Source organism: Podarcis liolepis (genome assembly GCF_965112155.1).
Source record: "Podarcis liolepis genome assembly, chromosome: Z".
Lineage (NCBI taxonomy): Eukaryota > Metazoa > Chordata > Lepidosauria > Squamata > Lacertidae > Podarcis > Podarcis liolepis.
In genome coordinates this window covers 17819948-17840337 of record NC_139570.1, presented here as the reverse complement: position 1 = coordinate 17840337, position 20390 = coordinate 17819948, and the positions used below count along the sequence as shown (strand labels likewise).

Sequence of the window (20390 nt, the reverse complement as noted above, 5' to 3'; positions counted from 1 at the left end):
TTTGAGGTGCTGTTGGGCAAGATGCTTTGGTGGGGTCTCCTCCCTCCATGAGTCCATCTCTTCCTTCCCACGACCACAAGTGTCACATGATCAGCACAGCAACAAGGCTCCCTAGCAGGAGTGGGGAAGCGCAGGGGAAGCGTAGGGGCCAAATACAGCTGGATTCTTTGAAACGGAATGTAAACTCAGCTGAAGTCTTTCTCCCAATGTGCAGGAGGAGGAGAGTGGGAGCATGTGAGCCCAGTGCTGGATTCCAACTCCAATCGGCACGTTTAATGGCCAGGGAAGATGGGAGTTGTGGGCAGCAGCATTTGGAGCACCACAAGTTCTTTAGCTTTAGTTTCAGCATTATGTGTGATCCTACCCCATTGTGTCTCAGTGAATCACTGAGGAGGAAACATCCACAGTTGAGTTTGGTTTTATTGACCCATCGCCATCTGGCAATTTTACACAAGGCTACTGGTACCTCCGAGAGAGAGAGAGAGATTTAGGCTGTTTACACACCATACATTTAAAGCACACACCCTGCAAATAATTATTGTTAAGGGTGCTGTTAATTTTAGCTCTGTGTTATAATAATTTTGAGGTCCCAAATATGGAATATTCATAAATGTACACATATCTAAATATATGAACCGTGTGTCTGAAATAGTACGGGAGAGCAATCCTGAAGCCATTTTGACTCTCCCAAATTACTTCAAATATTCCTCTGCAGTAAGGGAGGCAAAGAGAGAAAGCCTTGCCATTGTCTTTTTGCTTGCAAATCCTGTCTTAAGGGCACATTTGTGTATGAATAGGGTGAGCCTGTGGCCTAAAGTATTAACCATCACAAAAGAAAGGCCAGGCTGCCCAGGTAATGCAATCAGTGACCATTATCAGGTAGGTAGGATTTCTGCTGTAGACCGCCTCTTTCTGTGATGTATGCATGGTGTTTAGGGGTGGTGGTCTTGGGGTACAGCGTGGGCAATTTCAAAAGGCCTTGTGAACTATTGTTCAGGGTTGTCCTCCCTCCTGCGCGTGGTGGGTTGCAATGGTTCGTGAATAAAGATCAGGCTTACTAGCCGCTTTATTTCTCAATATACTCTGCTATTTTCTCCTACTGATAGGGCTCTTTTGTATGGGCTCCGGAATGCCCCATAAGGGAAAGGGAGCAGTTTTTCTTAAAACATCTGTAAGGGGTGAGCAACAATTCCCAGTATTCTTTGGTGGGAGGAACTGCGCTTTAAATGTATGTTGTGTACACAGTCATTGTGTAACCCAAGTGGCCTGACTTCAGTCTCATGTGGTCCACTCAGATGACAAAGTAAGAAACACCCTATCCTTACATGGCTCAGGAAAGCAGAATACTGAGAGTGGTGGCTTTTAACTCTGTAATTTATTAGATTTGTATATGATAGCTAGCAAACCAACTGACTTTGTTCTTTTGCTAGAAAATGTCAAGGCTTATTTCAAACGGGCTAAAGCCCACGCTGCTGTCTGGAATGAAAAGGAGGCCCGAACAGACTTTTTGAGGGTGGCCCACCTGGATCCATCGCTGACTGCTGCTGTGAGGAAAGAATTGAAGCTCTTGGGGGAGAGGATGAGGAAGAAGCACGTAGAAGACCGCAAGAAGTACAAAGATCTCTTCCAGCAGCCTCCTCCTAAAGGAGAAACTGAGGGGAGAGCAATGGAGGAGACAGAAAAGCTGTCAGATTCTAGCCTCGGCCCACAAACAGAGGAAAAGAATCAAGAAACCCTGAGGCCTGAGAGAGGAAGAGAAGAAGGGAGATGGATGGGTGCAACAGAAGCAACAGAAGAAACAGAGCAAGGGAACTTAGCAGAGAAAGAGGATGGACTCCTAATGAAGACAGGCGAAATGGACAAAGAGGACATCACCCCTCAGAAAGTGAGGGAAGAGGAAATGGGAAATAAAGATAAAGGAATGATGGAGAGTCATTCTGGAGATGACCTGACAGGCTGTGAAACCTCTGGAAGCAAGGAACAGTTAGAGTTCAGGCAGTGGAAGCTTGAAGAACAGAGGGGGAAAGTGGAAGAGATTAATTCTGGGGCTTGGGATCAAAACAGAGAAGTGGCTTTTCCAGTGCTGGAGGAAAAGGACGCAGAAAGAAGAGCCGTCCCTGGGAGCTCTGGGAAGGAATTAGGGGGAGTTGCAGGAAACCATGTGAACAGCAACGTACGGGAAGGGTTCATTAAAGGACCTTGTGAGACTGGAGTGGGCATTGGAACAGAGAACTTCCCAAGAGAGATGGAAGGATATGAAGAAAGTTGTGGGAAACGGGAAGCCCAAACTGTTGAATTGCCAGGGGTACAGGGTGATAAGAGCTTTGGAGCAAAGGATCCCAAGGATGGGGTTATAGTGGAGAGCCCTCAGGAAAGTAGTGAAAAAGATGACTTCCAAATCTTTCAGGAAACAAGTGTGTCAACAGAACCGAGAGAAAAGTTCAGTTCTAACTTGGAAACTTGTGGTGGGCCAAGAAAGGAGAATTCTGCTAGAGAGGAGGAGGAACCTAAAGAAGAAACAAAATTGGAAGAGAAAAGAAGAGAAGATAATGGTCATTCTATTCCAGAAGAGGAGACACGTTGCTGTGAAGCAGGCCCAGAGCTTTGTGAGGGAGAGGCAGACCCAGAAGACTTTAAAAGAGTGGGAACTGGTGATTATGTGAAAATAACATTAGATGTTAGGGCCAAGGAAGTGATAAGCCTTGAATCACAGCATGCCAGAGAAGAGGGGGGTGGCCACAGAGAGGTGGCTGGATGTAGGGAGGGAGGAAGTGAAGTTGGTGACCGATCTAGGCTGTGCAAAGATGCACAAGGAGATGAAGTAGACCAAGAATGGTTCAAGGCAGAAATAAGCTTCAAAGCTGATGATCTGGAGATGGGAATGAGAGGGGAGGATTCCAAGACAGAGCAAGCAGATCTGCAAGTTAGGGGGGAAGAGCCAGTAGCGAAAACAGGCAGGGAAGCAGAACTGATTGTGGGGCAAGACTCTCTATGGGGCAACAGTGAGGTGTCAAGAAAGGAGGATGGAGATACAGAAGATATTTCATTGGCCACCCACTGCAGAGGAGACAAAAGCGAAGTGCTGGAGTTGACTGGATCTGGAGCAATGGGTGAGCTGAACATATCTACCCTGAGACAACGCAACCTGATGAAAGAGGAAACCCAGTGAGGAGACAGAGAGCCAGGTATGAAAAATAGTGGGTTGTAGAATCAGTTGCTAAGGTCTAGGGCAGAGCTTTCCAAACTGTGTGTCACGACATGTTAGTGTGTTGGCTGCAGTGTTCTCCTCTCAGTGCTGGAAAGGGGGTAATTTAACCTCCAGTTTGCTAATAAAACTGAATTACTGTTGCAAAATGATGCGTTTCTTTAAAAAAGTGTGTCACCAACATAAAAAGTTTGGAAAGCTCTGGTCTGTGGTGATATTGGGGAGCAGGGTCAGAGTGAAAATGTGCTAGCTAATGATCTTTGACGTGGCCAGCTCATCTTGTTGAGAACAGGCAAGTCAGGGTCTGGTGTAGTAATCAAAGGCTCAAGGAGGGAGCAGCCATTGCATCTACACCTAAGAAAATAAGCATGCTTGCCCCTTCTTGGGTCTGCTGGTATTCTCTTCAGTTTCCTTCCTCAACTGAAGAACTGTCTGCAAAAAAGTGCTATACAGAGTCATCGTCTCATCCTCATTCAGCCACTGAACGTGTACTCAGAAAATAAACCTCCTCTTTGCCACCACAGGCAAAGTCTAAAATTTCAGATGGAAGCTAGAGCTGGGTTATGATTTCCATCTCCCTGCCCCAAAGATTCTTTGCAGATTTTTTAAAAAATTGTATTGTGCTATAGCTGTACAGTGCTAGAGAACTCATTTATGAGGCACCCAATGAATAGAAATAAAGTTGAAGGTGTTTGGAGAAAGGGATTGGTGCTTTTGGTGGTGTTGATTATTCTTGCTGTTGCCCTGGCAAACAGGTTTTGCATTTGGTCAGAGAAGACAGGGAGGGCATTTAAAAATGCATGAATGCAAGGTTAACGGGATCCTCAGCATCTGCAGGACACTGCTCCTCAGTGTCATCTGCTTATCCTCATCCCGTAAGTACAGTATATGGCATCTCCTAAAAGGTAAAGGGACCCTGACTGTTAGGTCCAGTCGCAGATGACTCTGGGGTTGCGGCACTCATCTCACTTTACAGGCCAAGGGAGTCGGCGTTTGTCCACTCCACAGACAGTTTTTCCAGGTCATGTGGCCAGCATGACTAAGCCGCTTCTGGCGCAACGGAACAGTGACACCAGAGCAGCGCACAGAAATGCCGTTTACCTTCCCACCTATTTATCTACTTGCACTTTTTTGGCATGCTTTTGATCTGCTAGGTTGGCAGGAGCTAGACCAAGCAACAGGAGCTCACCCCATTGCAGGGATTTGAACCGCCAACCTTTTGATCGGCAAAGCCAAGGCTCAGTGGTTTATACCACAGCGCAACCTGCGTCCCTGAATGGCATCTCCTAGATATAGCTTAGAATCTGCCATTTTAACTTTTCCACGGTGCCTTCTAGTGTAGCTAAGGCATTGAGGGAAATATTGAAATGTTGATATCCCAGACAAAACTTTTGGTGGTATTAATCTGCAGTGCAACAAGTGGAAGAAAACAAGGACAAATGGAAGTGTGGATATAGGCCCTAATTTTTTTTTTTTTTTTTTTTGGGGGGGGGAATCTTTTTAAAGCATTTTTTTTCAGGCCACATGCAAAGAAGGAACATAAAAAAGAACCTTGTGCTTTTCTCAAGAAAGGGGAAATTCCTCCAAAACAAAAAAATGAAGCAACACAGCACTTCAGATACAAATTTATTCTTTTTTCCCAAAGCAGAAATGGAAAAGACTTGAGTGAAGACAGCACATTGTAACCAGTCATTATTAGTTCTGCTCCCTTTAGAAAAAAACCCCTCATTGCTCATTGTGTCCCTTTCAATTGCTTCGACAGAGATGAACACCCACCCACATCCCAGTGACCAAGCTGCAGTCCTTCTATGTGAAGAGCTAGGAAAGCGATGAGCAAAATTCCTGGGAGTAGGCAGCAGAGAGGAAATCTCTTGTTATTTGCAGTGGGAAGTTGCAACACTAATGAACAGGGTTCTGGGTTCCCAATGTTATTCAGAAAGTGGGATGGGGTGGCGGGGAGAACTAATAATGAAAGTGTAAGATTGAGGGATCCACCACATGCTACAGAGCAATTGTCCTTTTCAGGACAATTTTCAGGCCTCTCACCATATTAGTTTCTGTTTCTTATTGGCACACTGGAAAATAAATTATATATACTTCAAATGCAACACAAATTCTGCCAAGTGCAATAGGCGACTGCAATTCCTCCAATGCTAGGGGCAGAGGCACAGGACTTAAGGTTTTACTTTCTGATAAGTAAATTGGTTGGCTTAACGTGTAAATTAGCTTGGGTGATGGTTCATAAAATTTAAGAATAATGCTGCAATACTATAAATACAAACAAAAGAATTAAGAACCTACACATCCTAGCACTGTAGAAAGCGATCAGATTAAACAAAAGTTTCTTAATATGGCCTACTAACAATATTGTCCGCATTCTGTCTTCGGCCTCTGCAGACGAGATGAAGGAAGAGCACCGAGGGGTAGATAAGACCAGTTGGATGAATGAGTGGGCTTCTCTGCCTTGTAAGAACTGGGTGGAAGATGGGATTTGGGTATGTGTTGCTCTCTCCACGCTTCTGACTGAAAAACTGCCCCACCACAAATTACCTGTTCTATACAAGAGTTAAAGGTTAAAAGTAGGGAAAAGAAAGAAAGTACAAGGCAGTCACGTCTTGCGTGGGGGTACATTCCAGGGATGGCATGTATATGCAAAAATGCATATACACAAACCACCCCCTTGGAACCGCCCACACACAATTTTATGTTCCAGAGCCTGCATGCTAAATGGACCGACACGCCCCCCCCCCCCCAGCTTGGTAAGCAAGTCTGAGAGCTTAAAAGCCCTTTCCGCATCAGGAAAACCCTGTGCAAAAAGAACATTTAAGCTCTCTGCCTCCCATGCATTTAATTTGTTTGATTTCAACCAGCTGGCCTTCAACCGTGTAAAGTTGAAATCACACATGTTAAACACACATAAGCTGTGAGTTACCTGTACTTATTTTACATAACAAGGCGATTCTACCTAATTCACACTTTCCAAACCCACATGAGAACCGAAACACAGCTGTCCTTCAGAAGTTGCACTTCCTCAAATGCATTCCTCAAGCCATGTAACGTGTACAAAAAAATGCACTATATTACGGTAAAATGTCCATTAATAATGCATATATAAAAATTCAAGAATATAACATATCCCAAAATGCATTATATTAGGGCAAATTGCTTTGCAAAAATGTGTATATTACACAAAATATACTCAAATATATTAGAGAACCTTTGGACATCATATGCTGATGAGTTTTCACATGGAGTTATTTAAAAAAGAAATTACAAGCTGATGTGGGAAAACGAGAAACTGAAGAAGATTTGTTGATTTCCTAGTTGAAAGCCCCATTCTTCCTTTGCATCTGACTACCCATGAGTGTGGATTTGCCATTTGTCAATATCCTGATTTTGTGGGCTAACGTGGGTACCAAGCTCCTGATCATATACAATATCAGCACTTAACTCACATACAGTAGTTCCATAATGACAGGACTTTGGGACCTAAGCCCAGGGTTTCATTCATCAGAAAGAAACAGGAGGGCTGGGTTTACCATATTTTAAAGTAAAACAATATACCGTACATTCCCCAAGCCCACCCTGTTCTCTTTGAATGCCAGGATCATTAAGTCGAAGACTTAAAATTGCTTAGCTTGCACTGCAGCTCATGTGCCACTTTAGTAAAAGGAAACATGCTTCTCACCTCAAGAAAGGAACGCCATGTGTTCCTTCAAAAACATGAAAAGAGGAAACACAGGACACAGATTTCCTCCTCTCAGCAGATCATGTAAGCCAAGGCAGGGATAGGGAATCTGTGGGTCTCCAAATTTTGGATTCCAGCTCTCATCAGTCTCAGCCAGCTTGGCCAGTGATCAAGGGTGATGAGAGCAAATCACTGATGGTGCACAGGTTCTCAATCTCTGTCCTAACCTCTCCTTCTTGCTAGTTTGAGTAACGACATGACCCCTGGGGATCTCCACCTAAGGCCCAATTCAAAAATGGAGTTTCAGTTTCTTTCAAAACTAAGATGGCATGTGGTGTTTGTTTTATTTTAAAATACAATTCAGAAACAACTACAGTGGTACCTCGGGTTACAGATGCTTCAGGTTACAGACGCTTCAAGTTACAGACTCCGCTAACCCAGAAATAGTACCTCGGGTTAAGAACTTTGCTTCAGGATGAGAACAGAAATCACTCAGCGGCGGTGCAGGGGAAGGTCCCATTAGCTAAAGTGGTACCTCAGGTTAAGAACAGTTTCGGGTTAAGAACAGACCTCCAGAATGAATTAAGTTCTTAACCAGAGGTACCGCTGTACAATGGTGATTTCTGCCAGGCTTTTTAGAGGTTCAACCATCAAACCAGAGTATTTCCTTGGGAGGAAGAATTGGCATATGCCTGCTAAGAACATTCTTGGCCTAGACTTAAAGGTCCACCATTACAGAATATTTAACAGAATGCTCTTTGTCATGCTTTAAATCATGCTCATACAGTATAACTGGCAGTGCCTACAATGCCGATGGCCTAAAAAACCCACTTCCTTCTACAGCTACTGTGTGACACAAATCAGCCCACTTTGTTTAGTATTTTCCTCATCTTCTTGGGAGCCTACAAGATTCTCAACAGCCAACATGCTGTAGCAGTCCACTAACATAAACCCCACACAAATTTATGACAACGTGCTACAACAACCCTCACAACCTACAATGCTTTCAGCACATGTGACATTCCTTACAATCCATAAATGCTGGTAAATTACATTGTGACCCATAGAACCACCAGCCTTGGACTTCGCAAAACCCATTCTATAACTTGCATTTTTAAGGGGTTGCGTTCAGCCATTTAGCAATACTGCTACTTGAAAGTTGAGGCAGACCTCAAACGTATAACTATCTTTTTTAGTTTTTGAGGTAGCAGCTTTGACTGTGTAAATACTCTGCAAGCAACACCCACAAAGAACCAGCCACGGACATGATATACAACACTGAATGCAGCAAAAGGCAAAGGCTTAAATCTAAACTAGACTCCACACACTGTCTTTGCTTACAATTTACTGCCCACTGTTAATCGCCTTTTACCATAGATTAGCACCTTTAACCAACAAACACAGGTTTAGGGCATAGTTCCCTACACTAGAACACTTCCATTAGTTGTCATGAGCTGCCTTTTCCCTTGTAAATTTGTCACCTGCATCCCCAAAACACAGCCTATCATGGACACCAGCTTCAGGGGATCCTGCAGTGCCAGTTGATTCTACTGGATCCCCAGTGCACAACTAGGGGATAAATCCTGAGTGAATAGGCCATGACTGTGATGTTTATATGCCCCTCCCTAAAGAGGAGAGGTGAGAAATTTTCAAGTTTAAATGGGAAACTTGTGGTGTACAACAACCTTGTGCCAAGACTGCTCTTGGAATGGCCCAGGTCTGTCAACACAGCACCCAAGTGGTTTCTGCAGCATCAGAAGATTTGGGCTACATGAAAGGCATAGTATGCTTTGTGCTAATCCGGTGTGTTTGGGATTAGAATGGGAACTGCACAAATCAAGGCCATAATATCACTGAGAGCTGACCTTAATGGCAGTGGTTTCCAATGCTTTTTTTTTTGGCCATGCCTCTCTGTTTCTTTTCTTTTGTCTTGTAGCCTATGGGAAATGCAGAACATCTGGTGCCGTTGCTATCTCAGTCCGGGAAATGAGCCACATTCCATAACTTTCTCTCAGTTGGAGATATGGAAGCAGCAGTTCCACCGTAGCAATTGTTAACCAAGGAAAGAGCCTTGAGCTGCCTGATCAACAACAGCCCAGATTTAAAAATTCCCCCAATGTTAAAATGATTATGGGATCACACTAGCTTAAATCTAAGCGACCCAGCCTAACTAGAGGCCTAACTATTCAGACGCCAGTCCTTCTGTATAGTTGCAATCTACCTGAAAGGAAATGGGGACACCTGTTTATTTTCCAACATAACTAGCTGTGCTGCTGAGCGCAGTTCAAAAGAAGTCCTTTTTTGGTCACTCAGAAGCGCAGACATACTATGCTTTCAAGTGCTCCTGCAACTGAATATTTTGTACTGCATTTGACCTGTGTGACTTGGTTAAGACCACTATGCATAGGAAGCTCAAGGTAGCAGCTATCCATATGCTTCTTAAGTTTGCCACATACAAATTGATCTAAAGAGGGAGGGACTGGACCCCGTAGCACAATGAGTAAATAAACTCTATAGATGCCAACAGATTCTGACTCCCAACCACCTTTGTTTGCAGGAGGTCACTCAGGTGGAGATTATTCCAACTCCAAAAGGAAGCAGGCAGGCCTAGGCTCTTTGGAAGCAGCTGCTGGGGCAGACAAAGAGAAGAGAGGGAGCTGCCTCCCATCACATAAAAAAGCAGATTTCGGAACAGAGCAGAACTGCAAATCCAAAGTAAACACATAACAAGGAATTAGAATTTAATGCATGAGGAAGTCCATTACAGTGCTTAAATACAATATATATAATATGTATTTATATATTATGTATATATATAAATATGTAAATTAAAACAATAAGGCTCTCTGTTATAAAGCTTCTCTCACATAAGGCTGCTGTTACTGCCATTGGAACAATAAGTTTTAAAGCCTGCTCCTCTCCCTCATTTTCCCATGAGATTTAATCTGGGCCTTGTCTCCTCCTCCCACTGACCTTGGAAGATATGGAGGTACCCGGGCGCTTGCAAGTTCCTTTTGCAACATACCAATTCTTCTGATTTTTTTTTTATTATTATTATAAAGGTTTTGGATTTCTTCCCAGCTTAAAGGTTCTTCATGGTTTATTGGTCACTGTGAGACAATTCCAGTCCCCATAAAACCACCATCCTGTGAAGGCCACAGATCATTTCACTTGGCCAAAATCCACCATAGGCCACTTCCTGACTCAACCCCAAAATTGGCCCAGAAAAAGCGACAGTCCACAACACAAACTGTAGAGGATGGGGGGAAGCTATTAATGTCAGTTTGTAGTTTGCACAGAAAGGCACCACCATGTGCCCTTGTTTCCTTCCTTTCAGAGTTCCTTGAATCTAGACATGTGTCAACATCCAGTTTTGACCTCATCTGGATTTGGGGTACGTAACCCTGGATTGCCCTTCCAAAGGAAATGCTCTGTAGATACACCAAGGAGTGCTCTCCTGGAAGCCAAACCCTGCAAGGATTCTGGTGAGCTTCTGCTGAGGGTGTCCCCTTAAGGATCCGAGTGAAGTCTGTCACACAGAGGGGAGGAGAGAGGAAGGGAGAGTAGCAGCTGCTGAGGAACTGGTTAGACAAAGCCTCTCACTTGCAGGAGGTGTTAGATAAGGGAAGTCGGACCTGAAAGAGAAAACAAAACAGGGTCGCATCCTGTGGAATATGTGCCTGCTGGATTCATGTTATAAAGGTTGTCTCCAGATTGTCTTTTTTTTTTTAAATGAGAGGGATTCACTGGCATACCAGAAATCTGGGTTTGTGCAATTCATGAATTAAAGCCCTCTGGTGTAACAAAACCGTTACCACACACACAAACACCCTCAAAATTGGACTGCTTGCAGCTAGGAAAGAGATGGGTAAATGCACTAAAAAGCATGGGACAACGATCAATTGGCAGGAAGATGTATAACCTCCATGCAAACAAATAAAGATGAATGCACATTGTTGTATAACCTCCCCACAAAAAGCAGATCAGGATGAATGTTCAATAAACAGGTTGCCTGGAGAAGCCCAAGGATATTCAGAGTTATACCCGGAGGCAGTTTGGAGAGTGGAGGTGTTAAGGGCTTGTTTATATGTGTATTCATGTACGACAATTTGGGTTTGATAATAGTGCTAGTAAGTTGTGTTGCTCCCCCACCCTGTAATGTTTTGCACCCTTCTTCGTTTTTAGCACAGAAATTAGTATCTCAAGACAACAGGCGTAAAAACTTTTCGCAAAATGCTACTTGGTAAGTCTATAAGGCTTATAGACAAACATTAAAGGAAAAAGCAGGCATGCACACAATCTGATTATATTCACAGTGGAGCTTAGTTAAGTCACCCATCCCACCCACAATTTACACCCATCCATATAGTTTTCTGTGTCGCATAAAGATGGCATTTGAGGCTGCAACCTTAGAGGCCATGAGGTTATATTGGTTCTCCTTCTCTAGTACTGGATCATCCCTCCCCACCATTTTTGAGAACTCTGGCTTGGCCCAAATGATGTCATAGCTCTGAGCTTGGTAGGGGTCAGGGTTTGTGTTGGGGTGGTTGGGAGTTATACTAGAGTGGGGAGAGGACTGGGAAATGTCTTGGTTCTAAATGATCCTGAGTTTTTCTTAGCGGCCGAAATTCCCCCAAACCAGGCAAGTTTTTAGATCTCAAAGGGAGGAAATAGTGGCGTTCCTTTTTTTTTTTTAAATCTGCAAAATGACAGGAGGACCGCAAGAGCCTTTCTTCATCCTCCCCGGCAGCAACACATTGTTAGGGCATTGGATGAGGCCGTTCAAGTGCCTTCAGTCCCCTCGGCCTCCAAACCATTTAAACTTGGCACCAATCCTTCTGGAATTAGTTCTACACCAGAGCTCAGCTGATTGTTTCCCACATCTTTTTCGGTGGGCATTTTCCTTTGAATTTAAGCCTGGCTGCATTGGAAGAAAAAGAAACAATTCTGTCCTTTGAACTTGGGCCACCTGACATCTGGCAATGTCAGGCAATTCGGCAGCTCTGCCCACCTGTCAAAGTGATGGGGAACAGAGTTTCCACCCTGGTCTTTACATTTGCAACAACTCTACAGGGTTTCAGAGGCTGGGGGAAAAGCCATACTGAGCAAATACTACATCTTTACACTCAAACTGTGGCTGCATACACACCATATATTTAAAGCACACCATATATAGAATCCTAGGGACTGTAGTTTGATAAGGGTGCTGGAAATTGTAGTTCTGTGAAGGGTGAACTACAGTTCCCGGGGGGTGGTGGTGGTAGGGGAGAATGTGCTTTGAATGTACAGTGTGTATGCAGCCAATGTCTTGGAGCCTACCTCAGGGCTTATCCACACTTACTTTTCCTCTGCTCTTTCCAGGCCCGGTCCGTGATTTAAAGCTCCGTGGTTTTTTTTGCTACAGAGCTGCCTCCGTGAAAACTCTTTAAAGTTCAGTCAGAGCAAATGTCAATCTGCGGGAAACCCGAACTTGACATTTCCTCGGCTTCAGCTTTAAAGAGCCGGTTCTTAAAGGAGAAATCTCAGAGCAAAACAACAACAAAAAAACCCACTTGGATGCAGAGTGTTTAATTGCGGACCTCTGCCTGGAAAGAATGCATGAGCTTTATTCATTCCTGGAATAAGTTTGTCAATGACAAACACGTTGAGCCTCGAAATCTTTCTGTCCCTTTTCATTAGTGATTTTCCTGAGATATATTTTGTCTTCTGCATATAAGAGGTGAAGAAAGCCTTAGGCCTATTATGCCACTGGGGGCGGGGGGAAAGGGAGGCCAATGGTTATGCCCATCAAATAAAAACGGACACACTGGCGAAAGCAGTAAGGCTAGGTTATACAGGTTTGGTATGCCAGACATCAATGCCGTAAGCAGCAATAGCTAATACCAGCTGATGCCCACGGTCAGTTTTGAACAAGTCATCTAGGAGAACTTGAGAGACTTCTTCAGGAAGGCCAGGGGGTGTGGTCTTTGCCCTGTCAGGGAAAAAAGGGACTGTGACTCCAGGGGCCTACAACCATTCTGGTCAGCCTTCCATTTGTACAGGAAGACTGAAGTGCGAAGTCTCCTATACTCACGGAGACTCCCCTCATATTTTAGATCTTTCAGGTTTCTAAAACATGTGGGGAACTTCCACAAACTCAGGTAAAAAAGGCTGCAGTGAAGATGGCACGCTTCAAGGGTTACAGTGCAACTGTGCAACGTTTTGGACCTCTGCATCGCATTTGAGCGACTGCTGGTGCCTTGGGCTCTCCAGTAGGGCCCACTGCTTTCAGTAGGGGCCGCCATTTTAATTTACCTCAGTAATCCAGAGATGGGGAATCTATGGCCCTCCAGATGTTGCTGGGCCTACAATTCCCATCATCCCTTGACATTGAGCCACGCTGGCTGGAGCTGATGGGAATCCGGGTCCATAAGCACCTGAAGGGACACAAGATATCCCATCCCTGATGATGTAGGCCCAGATGATTTAATGCACTGTACCTCCAGTGTTGGGAAAAGCATTCCGAAGCTTCTCCATGATATCCTCCAGACACAGACTGACGTCCTGAGTACTCACCTCCACCTCATCTATGAGAAAGAAAAATGAGTAAAATGGGGGTAGGGAGGATATCATGTTAATATTGTTGTATCAGGGGACGCGGGTGGCGCTGTGAGTAAAACCTCAGTGCCTAGGACTTGCCAATCGTATGGTTGGCGGTTCGAATTCCCGCGGCGGGATGAGCTCCCGTCATTCAGTCCCTGCTCCTGCCCACTTAGCAGTTCGAAAGCACCCCTAAGTGCAAGTAGATAAATAGGTACCGCTTTATAGCGGGAAGGTAAACGGCGTTTCCGTGTGCTGCGCTGGTGCTGCTTCGTCACACTGGCCACGTGACCCGGAAGTGTCTCCGGACAGCGCTGGCCCCTGGCCTCTTAAGTGAGATGGGCGCACAACCCTAGAGTCGGACACGACTGGCCCGTACGGGCAGGGGTACCTTTATTGTTGTATCTGGGATTTTCAATGAAGAGTCAGTTAAAAGTGGTCTATTAATCAGTCACAATCTTGCTGAAAGGTTGGGGATAACACTACAAGACAGATTTGGGACTATTAGAGGACAAAGCCCTCACACCCACACCATACATATGAAGCAGATTTAAAGCACATGGCTTCTCTCAAAGAATCCCAGGAACTGTTGTTTGTTAAGGGTCCTGGGAATTGTATACCTGTGAGGTATAAATTACAGCTCCTAGGATTTCTTGGAGGAAGCCATGGTCTGGATGAGACTGAAGACTACTAGACTAGGAAGCAGAGAGGCCAAAGGCTATGTAATGGTCCAGCTCAAACGCATGTTTATAATGCCAAGATGCGTTCTCAAATAGATGATAAAAGACCTGTGACCCAAATTGGGTTCTCTTCCTGTTTCAAGGAGGGGGACATGACCAATGACCACCCTAGGGTTACTTGGGAGGAAAGACAGGGTATTAAAGAAAGAAAGGAATACAGTAAAATAAATAGAGCAGGAAGGCAGGATCTGTTCCTCAAGGCACAAATTCATGCACCACATAGTTAAACTATGGAACTCACTCCCACAGGAGAACCAATCTGGATGGCATTAAATGAGAATTAGATAAATTCAAGGAGGATAAGTCTGTCCATGGCTACTAGCTATGCTCTGCCTCCATGGTCAGAGGAAGTATGCGTCTGAATACTGGTTGCTGGCATCTGCAGGAGGAGACGTGTGCTCAAGTCCTGCTTACAGGTTTCCCAGAAGCACTGGGCTTGCCACTGTAAGGGCAGGGTTTTGGGCCAGCAGGCTCTTCTTATGCTCTTTAATTGCTTCGGCAGAAGTAGGAATGAGGACCCTCAGGAAAGAAACCCAGCAGCCTGCAGGGCAGGCTTCATAGCACCATAGAGCCTCACCTGCAGTTTCCGTGTTTGGAGTGCCAGGGCCTTTTTCTCTGGTCTGACTCTCCTCTGATGGATGGGGAGAGGAAGCCAAGGATGAGGCTGTAGAGCCGTCCCCTTTGGAATCTGCTCCAGGCTGGGAAGAGAAGGGAGATGTTAAGGATGCTCATGACCACCAACTTCTCACCTGGTGCTCCCCCGTCTGTCCTGCATGGCACATGGCCACTGGCTCTGACATCCTCACAAATCCAACTGCAGCTTCAGGGTTGGGCTGCCCACTAAATCACAGGTCTTCAGCTGATGGGTCATGTCCCACAAAACCTGGCCTAGTTTCAATTCATACCATTTCTTTTGAGTGTGTAATATTGGGAAGGGCCATAGCTCAGTAGCAGAGCACCTGCTTTGCAAGCAGAAGGTCCCAGGTCCTACCTGCAGCATCTCTAGGTAGGACAGGGAACATCTTCCATCTGAAACCCTGGAGAGCCACTGTCAAGTTTGCACAGACAATACTGAGCTAGATGATCAATGGTTTAGCTAAGTGTAAGGCATATTCCTGTACTCCTAATGATGTCACCTGAGGATGAATGCAATGTATGCAAAGAAGGCCAAATAACTTTCTTTTTGAGATATAGCCCACAGACAATACCTGCAGAAGCAGCTCTCTCAGGCGCTGAAGCTGAGATTCTAATTGTTTGTTGTGGTCCTCCAAGATCTGCATCCGCGTCTCCAGGCGGCTTTTGTGCTGTCGAAGGATCCGGGCCTCTGCCAGCAGCTCTTCGTTGTGTGGATCCTGTGCTGATTCTGGAGTTCCTTCTGCCGACTCCGCTGCCTCCTCGTGCTGCCATTTCAGACGCTTCAGCTCCCCCTGGAGAACCCTGCAAGGAGAAATACAAGCTCAGGATGCAGCAAGAGTATGCTGGCATCAGGGGCTTAAGGTGCTCAAGAGCCAGAACAGTGGCTCCCAAACTTTCCAACCCCTGGACCTTTGAAAATTGCTGAAGGTCTTGGAGGACTACTTAATCAATGGGGATTTTTTTTGCCAATATCATGAATGAAAGCAAATATCGTTAAGAAGCTCTGTTCCTTTCTTCCCAGAAATATTTGCACACATCTTACAGATCTGTAATAAAAGGAATGATTACAAGAACTCTGCTGGCCATGCCCACTTACCTGTTTTCATCCTCCAGGTGCGCCAAGATTCTCTCCAGTTCCCCTTTGTCATCTGTGTTGGTGCTGTCCTGGGGCTGCTGACTGCTGACCGGTTCTCTGTCTGTAATAGGGCTGGAGTGGCGCAAAAGGTACTGGTCCTCATCCCTGTTGTGGACAGAGCTGTGATGAGGTTAATGCAAGGAAGCTAGAAGTCTTAGTAGGGGTGGTTTGTTGCACTACACTACACCTTGCATCAGGCCTGCTGAACTAATCTAAACAACTGGCATGCTAAGCTTCTGCCTCTCCCCCTTCACAGCAAGTTCAATGCCTTACATTGAATCAGACCCTTGGTCCATCTAGCTCAGTGCTGTCTACTTTGACTGGCAGCAGCTCTCCATGATTTCAGGCAGAAGTCTCTCCTGTCCTACCTGCTGATGCTGGAGACTGAACCATGAGAGGCAGATGCTTTACCACTGAGTTACAACCCTTCACCTTATTCTGCTACTTGCGATGGCTTTAGCCTTGCCTTCCTGTTTCCTGATGGCATTGCACATGCACACCCATGCCTCTGCATCCCTTTTCCCTTTCTGCGATGCATCTTTTAGACTGTCAGCCTGTGGGCAAGGGGTGTGTTGGGTCTTGGTTGTCACTGCTAGTGTGTAAGCTGTTCTGGGAGGCATTTTGCCTGAAGAGGATAAAATTGCCTGAAATAAATAAATGTGCATGGCTTAGGTGCTGGTCACCTGGGAAACAGCAGACCAGCTGGCCTACTGCACATTCTACCTGAAGAACACATGCACTGATGGGACAGGAAGAAGATGGCATTGGGAGGTAGAGCAGGAGAGAATTTGAATGCGTGAGTATTTCTCGCTACGTGTAGGAAATCTCAAGGTACCTGTAAAAAGCATGGGTAGCATGCTAACTTTTGTTTGCCATGCTGTTTGCTCCTTTCCAAGAAATGTAGGCCAGGTTTGACTCTGGATGAGTCCACAAGCAATTGCAAGTGGGAGAAGCAAGACATATGATAGAAGTGAGGTTATGCGCTGTATTAATGCTCATTTTCCCCACCCAAGGGAAGTGGGGGAATGTCCACATGGAATCCTTCTCTGCCCAAATGAAGGAGTGGAGGATAAAAATGAAGGAGTGGAGGATAAAGGGTTGGGGACATCTGCCAAGAGATCACAGCCTAAACGTGAAGCCCTATACACAGTCACGCGGCAGTTAGTCCCATTGAACTCAATAAAACTCCTATGTCCAAATATAAATGCAGGTGGCTGCAGTGTGAAGTCGCCTAATTAAATATGACCTCTGGTTGGACCCTAGTATCCCCCACCCCCTAGCTTTGCAGCTGACACAAAGCACACAGATTTCAGTAGAATTTGCAAGGAGGACAGTAGCAACTCACAGGCTGTCATCCGGAGAAAGGCTGTCATTGTAAAAGGAGGAATTCTGGCTTTCCATCTCTGCAAGCCTACAGGAAAACAGAAGAGGGGCAGTGAACTGCAGGGAAGTAGCAAGGAAAGACAGGAGATCTTCCAGAAGACCCCAAAAGGTACCAGGTGGATGGCCACAGCAGGAGAGAAATTGCAGCTCTCACGAGGGTAGGAAATTCTGGGTATAAAACAAGCTCCTCCAAATTGGCAGTTTAAATATTGCCTTGCCTCTCACATTCCACTCTAAAGCATAGTTGCCTAGTGCTGGTTGCACTCCTCTGTATTCACCTCTGCAATAAGGAGGTCCAAGCTGGATGTTCCAAGCTTAGACTACATGGCTTACGCAAGCCATCTTTGTGTTTCTATACAAATAACTTAGAAACATTTACCATTTTGGAATCTAAGGTGTCTTTTCTTGCTGCTGTATGGAAAAGCACATGAGTTTGATGTTTAAAGAGTTTGTAAGTAAAACATTTTTAACTTACCAAATGTCTGGTCTCTTTCTATGCTATGGGAAATGGGGCTATTTAAAAGGGGATATTTTAAACATATTCTAGTCTACATTTCCATGCTTTACTTTGTTGCATGTTTTGCAGTTTTAAATCTCTGCTGGAGCTCTCTCTCCAAAGAGTACCTGCCCCAAACCTGGATCTAGGCATCTAGAGAATTCTCCATTTATTAAAATACCCCTGCCCAAAGAAAAACAACAACCACCCACCAGAAAGCAGGATCACTGATAACCACCCTTGATACCACCATGAACAAAAATAACTATGAATACACAATTAAAAGGACATCTGAAGAAGCCCACGGCTGGAAGCCATCAATATTCTGGGAATTTTAAGTTTCATCCTTAAATGGAACTCTGTCTTCTTAGCAGTGCTATTGTAGTCAGGCCCGTATAGAACTCGTCTAAGGCCTGGGGCAAAAGAATTGTTATAAGGATAAAGTTATAAACCCAAACAAAAAAGAAGCCAGTCCCTTGCAGGGTTCCCTGGCCAGCTTAGCCTTCCAAGGCCCAGAGCAAGTGTACCCGGCTGCCCCCCACCCTGCAAAGGCCTGATTGCAGTGTTTGGAGCATTGGAGACAGTCACCTTCTGCCTTTGCTACAGAGGGCTTTTCTGATGTACCAGGTTTTCTTCCACTCACTGTATCTGTCATACTGGCTGTGCCACCCCATTCCCCATACCACCCAACATTTTGGCCCTTTCTTAGGGGTGTCAAGTGGTACCTGCTGGCGAAGTGTTCGATCCGAGAGTGAGTATCTGCATGAGGTAACATTGGAGAGGAGGCTGGCCTGAAAGGAACAAGCAGAAGTCACGAAGGACTGAGGTATGACATTGTCAGCAGCTGCCTAGCAGGGGTCGAATGAAAGTGTTACCTGCACCGGTCGTCCATCTAGGCAGGTAAAACAAGGTCCTTGCATTAATTTACAAAGCCCTGAACAACTTAGGTCCAGGGTACTTAAGGGACTGCTTGAACTCTTCTATCCCAGTTCAGTCACTGATATAATCTGCAGGAGTGTCATTGGTCACCTCCTGAGTTTATGAGGCTCGTTTGACATTGACAGAAAACTGAGGCTTCAAGTGTCAACAGCATAGTCTTGTGGAAGGCTCTTCCAGTAGAGATGATGATGGTGATGGTGATGGTGATGGTGATGGTGATGGTGATGATGATGATAATAATAATAATAATAATAATAATAATAATAATAATAATAATAATATTTATACCCTGCCCATCTGGCTGGGTTTCCCCAGCAACTCTGGGCAGCTTTCAGCAGATATAAAAACATAATAAAACATCAAACATCAACAACTTCCCAATACAGGGCTGCCTTCAGATGTCTTCCAAAAGTTGTGTAGTGCTTTATCTCACTGGCATCTGATGGATTCAGTAGGTGTCTTCTATATTACCCTTTAAGCATCTCTTGAAAACTTACCAATGCTGTCAGGTTTATGCAGACTATTAAGAAAACATTTTTCTGTAATAGTTAGCTGATAATCTGTGATATTACTCTTTTTACATGGTGGTGTGTGTAACACTGTTGTAAGCAAAACTTAGATTTTTTTTAAAAAATGAAATTGTGGTATATAAGCATTTTTATAAACAAATGAACAACAAGTCTGTGGGGAGACCTTTTGACCTTTGGGAAGGGGGTGTTATCTGCTGCAACAGGGGTGGGGAACCAGTGGCCACCCATATGCTGTTGAGCTCCTGCCAAATCTCCCACTAATTGATACCTTCACAAGCCCAGCTATTACACCAGAGTAATCACTGCCAATGACTCAAGACTTTTCAAACACACACACACACACACACACACACACACACACACACACACAAAACGGCACAGGGATACTGCCCTTTTGATGCTGTTGGATTCCAGCTCCCATCAGCCCCGAGTCACTTTGACTAATGTCCCAGAAGGATGGGAGTATTATTCCCATAACATCTGGAAAATCACAGGTCCCCCATCCCTGATTTACACTATGCAACTGTGACTTCTGAAGACTGACAGCAAAGGATCACAGAAAGCTGCCTTATACCAGGCCTGGGTATTCATCCATCTAGCTCAGTACTGTCTTCTCTGACTGGCAGAGGTTGCTAGGGTCTTGGGCCGAGCGGGGTCTTTCCCATCTTCTGCATTTGCTCTGCTCCTAACCTACAGTCTCTTCTCCAATCCATGCACCAGTTGTGCATGAGCATTCCTAGAAGGAATGGAATGCTGGACTTAGTGGGGACATTGCTTCTCATCCCTACTGAGCTGATGGCACCCTGGTGTGGATTCCTTCACCTTCAGCTGTGATGGCAGATGAAGTTTGTGCAAAACTAGCTTTGGAATCTTATTATCCTAGTAGTAGGAGTAGCTGGTACTAGAAGATGGAACTGGAACTTTTTACAAGCACCACACAATATCCAATTCTGCAGTTGTAAGGAAACAATGGTAGAACTCCTTGCACATTGATACTAGGTAGGCCTCTTAATTGTATTGTTTAAAGTGCCTACTAAAATCTTCTTTGTTTAGACAAGT

At 44.9% G+C, this 20390-nt stretch overlaps 2 protein-coding genes and 1 long non-coding RNA gene across 18 annotated transcripts in view; 1 reads left to right on the top strand and 2 right to left on the bottom strand.

The window, feature by feature from the left end:
* LOC310698009 (uncharacterized protein) overlaps positions 1-9519 on the top strand; it is a 42288-nt gene extending 32769 nt beyond the window's left edge. For 2 of the 3 annotated variants that reach the window (XM_083484660.1, XM_083484659.1), the window contains one exon: positions 1431-3910. In XM_083484660.1, coding sequence (XP_083340786.1) covers positions 1431-3169 — 1739 coding nt within the window. In that variant the 3' untranslated portion in view covers positions 3170-3910. Of the gene's footprint in view, positions 1-1430; positions 3911-9450 lie in introns of those variants that run through there. The other variant, XM_083484658.1, reaches the window with a different exon arrangement.
* On the bottom strand, positions 4815-9454 carry LOC310698108. The gene is made up of 2 exons (XR_014521318.1): positions 9151-9454; positions 4815-9095 (listed from the first exon to the last, which is right to left on the bottom strand). It is a non-coding gene; the product is annotated as an uncharacterized lncRNA (long non-coding RNA).
* A 90-nt stretch (positions 9520-9609) lies between the features above and the next one.
* The window catches only part of DRP2 (dystrophin related protein 2), a 58013-nt gene continuing 47232 nt past the window's right edge, over positions 9610-20390 (bottom strand). For 4 of the 14 annotated variants that reach the window (XM_083484647.1, XM_083484643.1, XM_083484642.1 and 1 more), the window contains 7 exons: positions 18588-18653; positions 17329-17394; positions 15945-16088; positions 15421-15649; positions 14790-14910; positions 13373-13459; positions 9610-10528 (listed from right to left, as the gene is read on the bottom strand). In XM_083484647.1, the coding sequence (XP_083340773.1) occupies positions 10509-10528; positions 13373-13459; positions 14790-14910; positions 15421-15649; positions 15945-16088; positions 17329-17394; positions 18588-18653 (733 nt within the window). In that variant the 3' untranslated portion in view covers positions 9610-10508. Of the gene's footprint in view, positions 12865-13372; positions 13460-14776; positions 14911-15420; positions 15650-15944; positions 16104-17328; positions 17395-18587; positions 18654-20390 lie in introns of all 14 variants that reach the window. The other 10 variants (XM_083484645.1, XM_083484639.1, XM_083484646.1 and 7 more) reach the window with 8 other exon arrangements.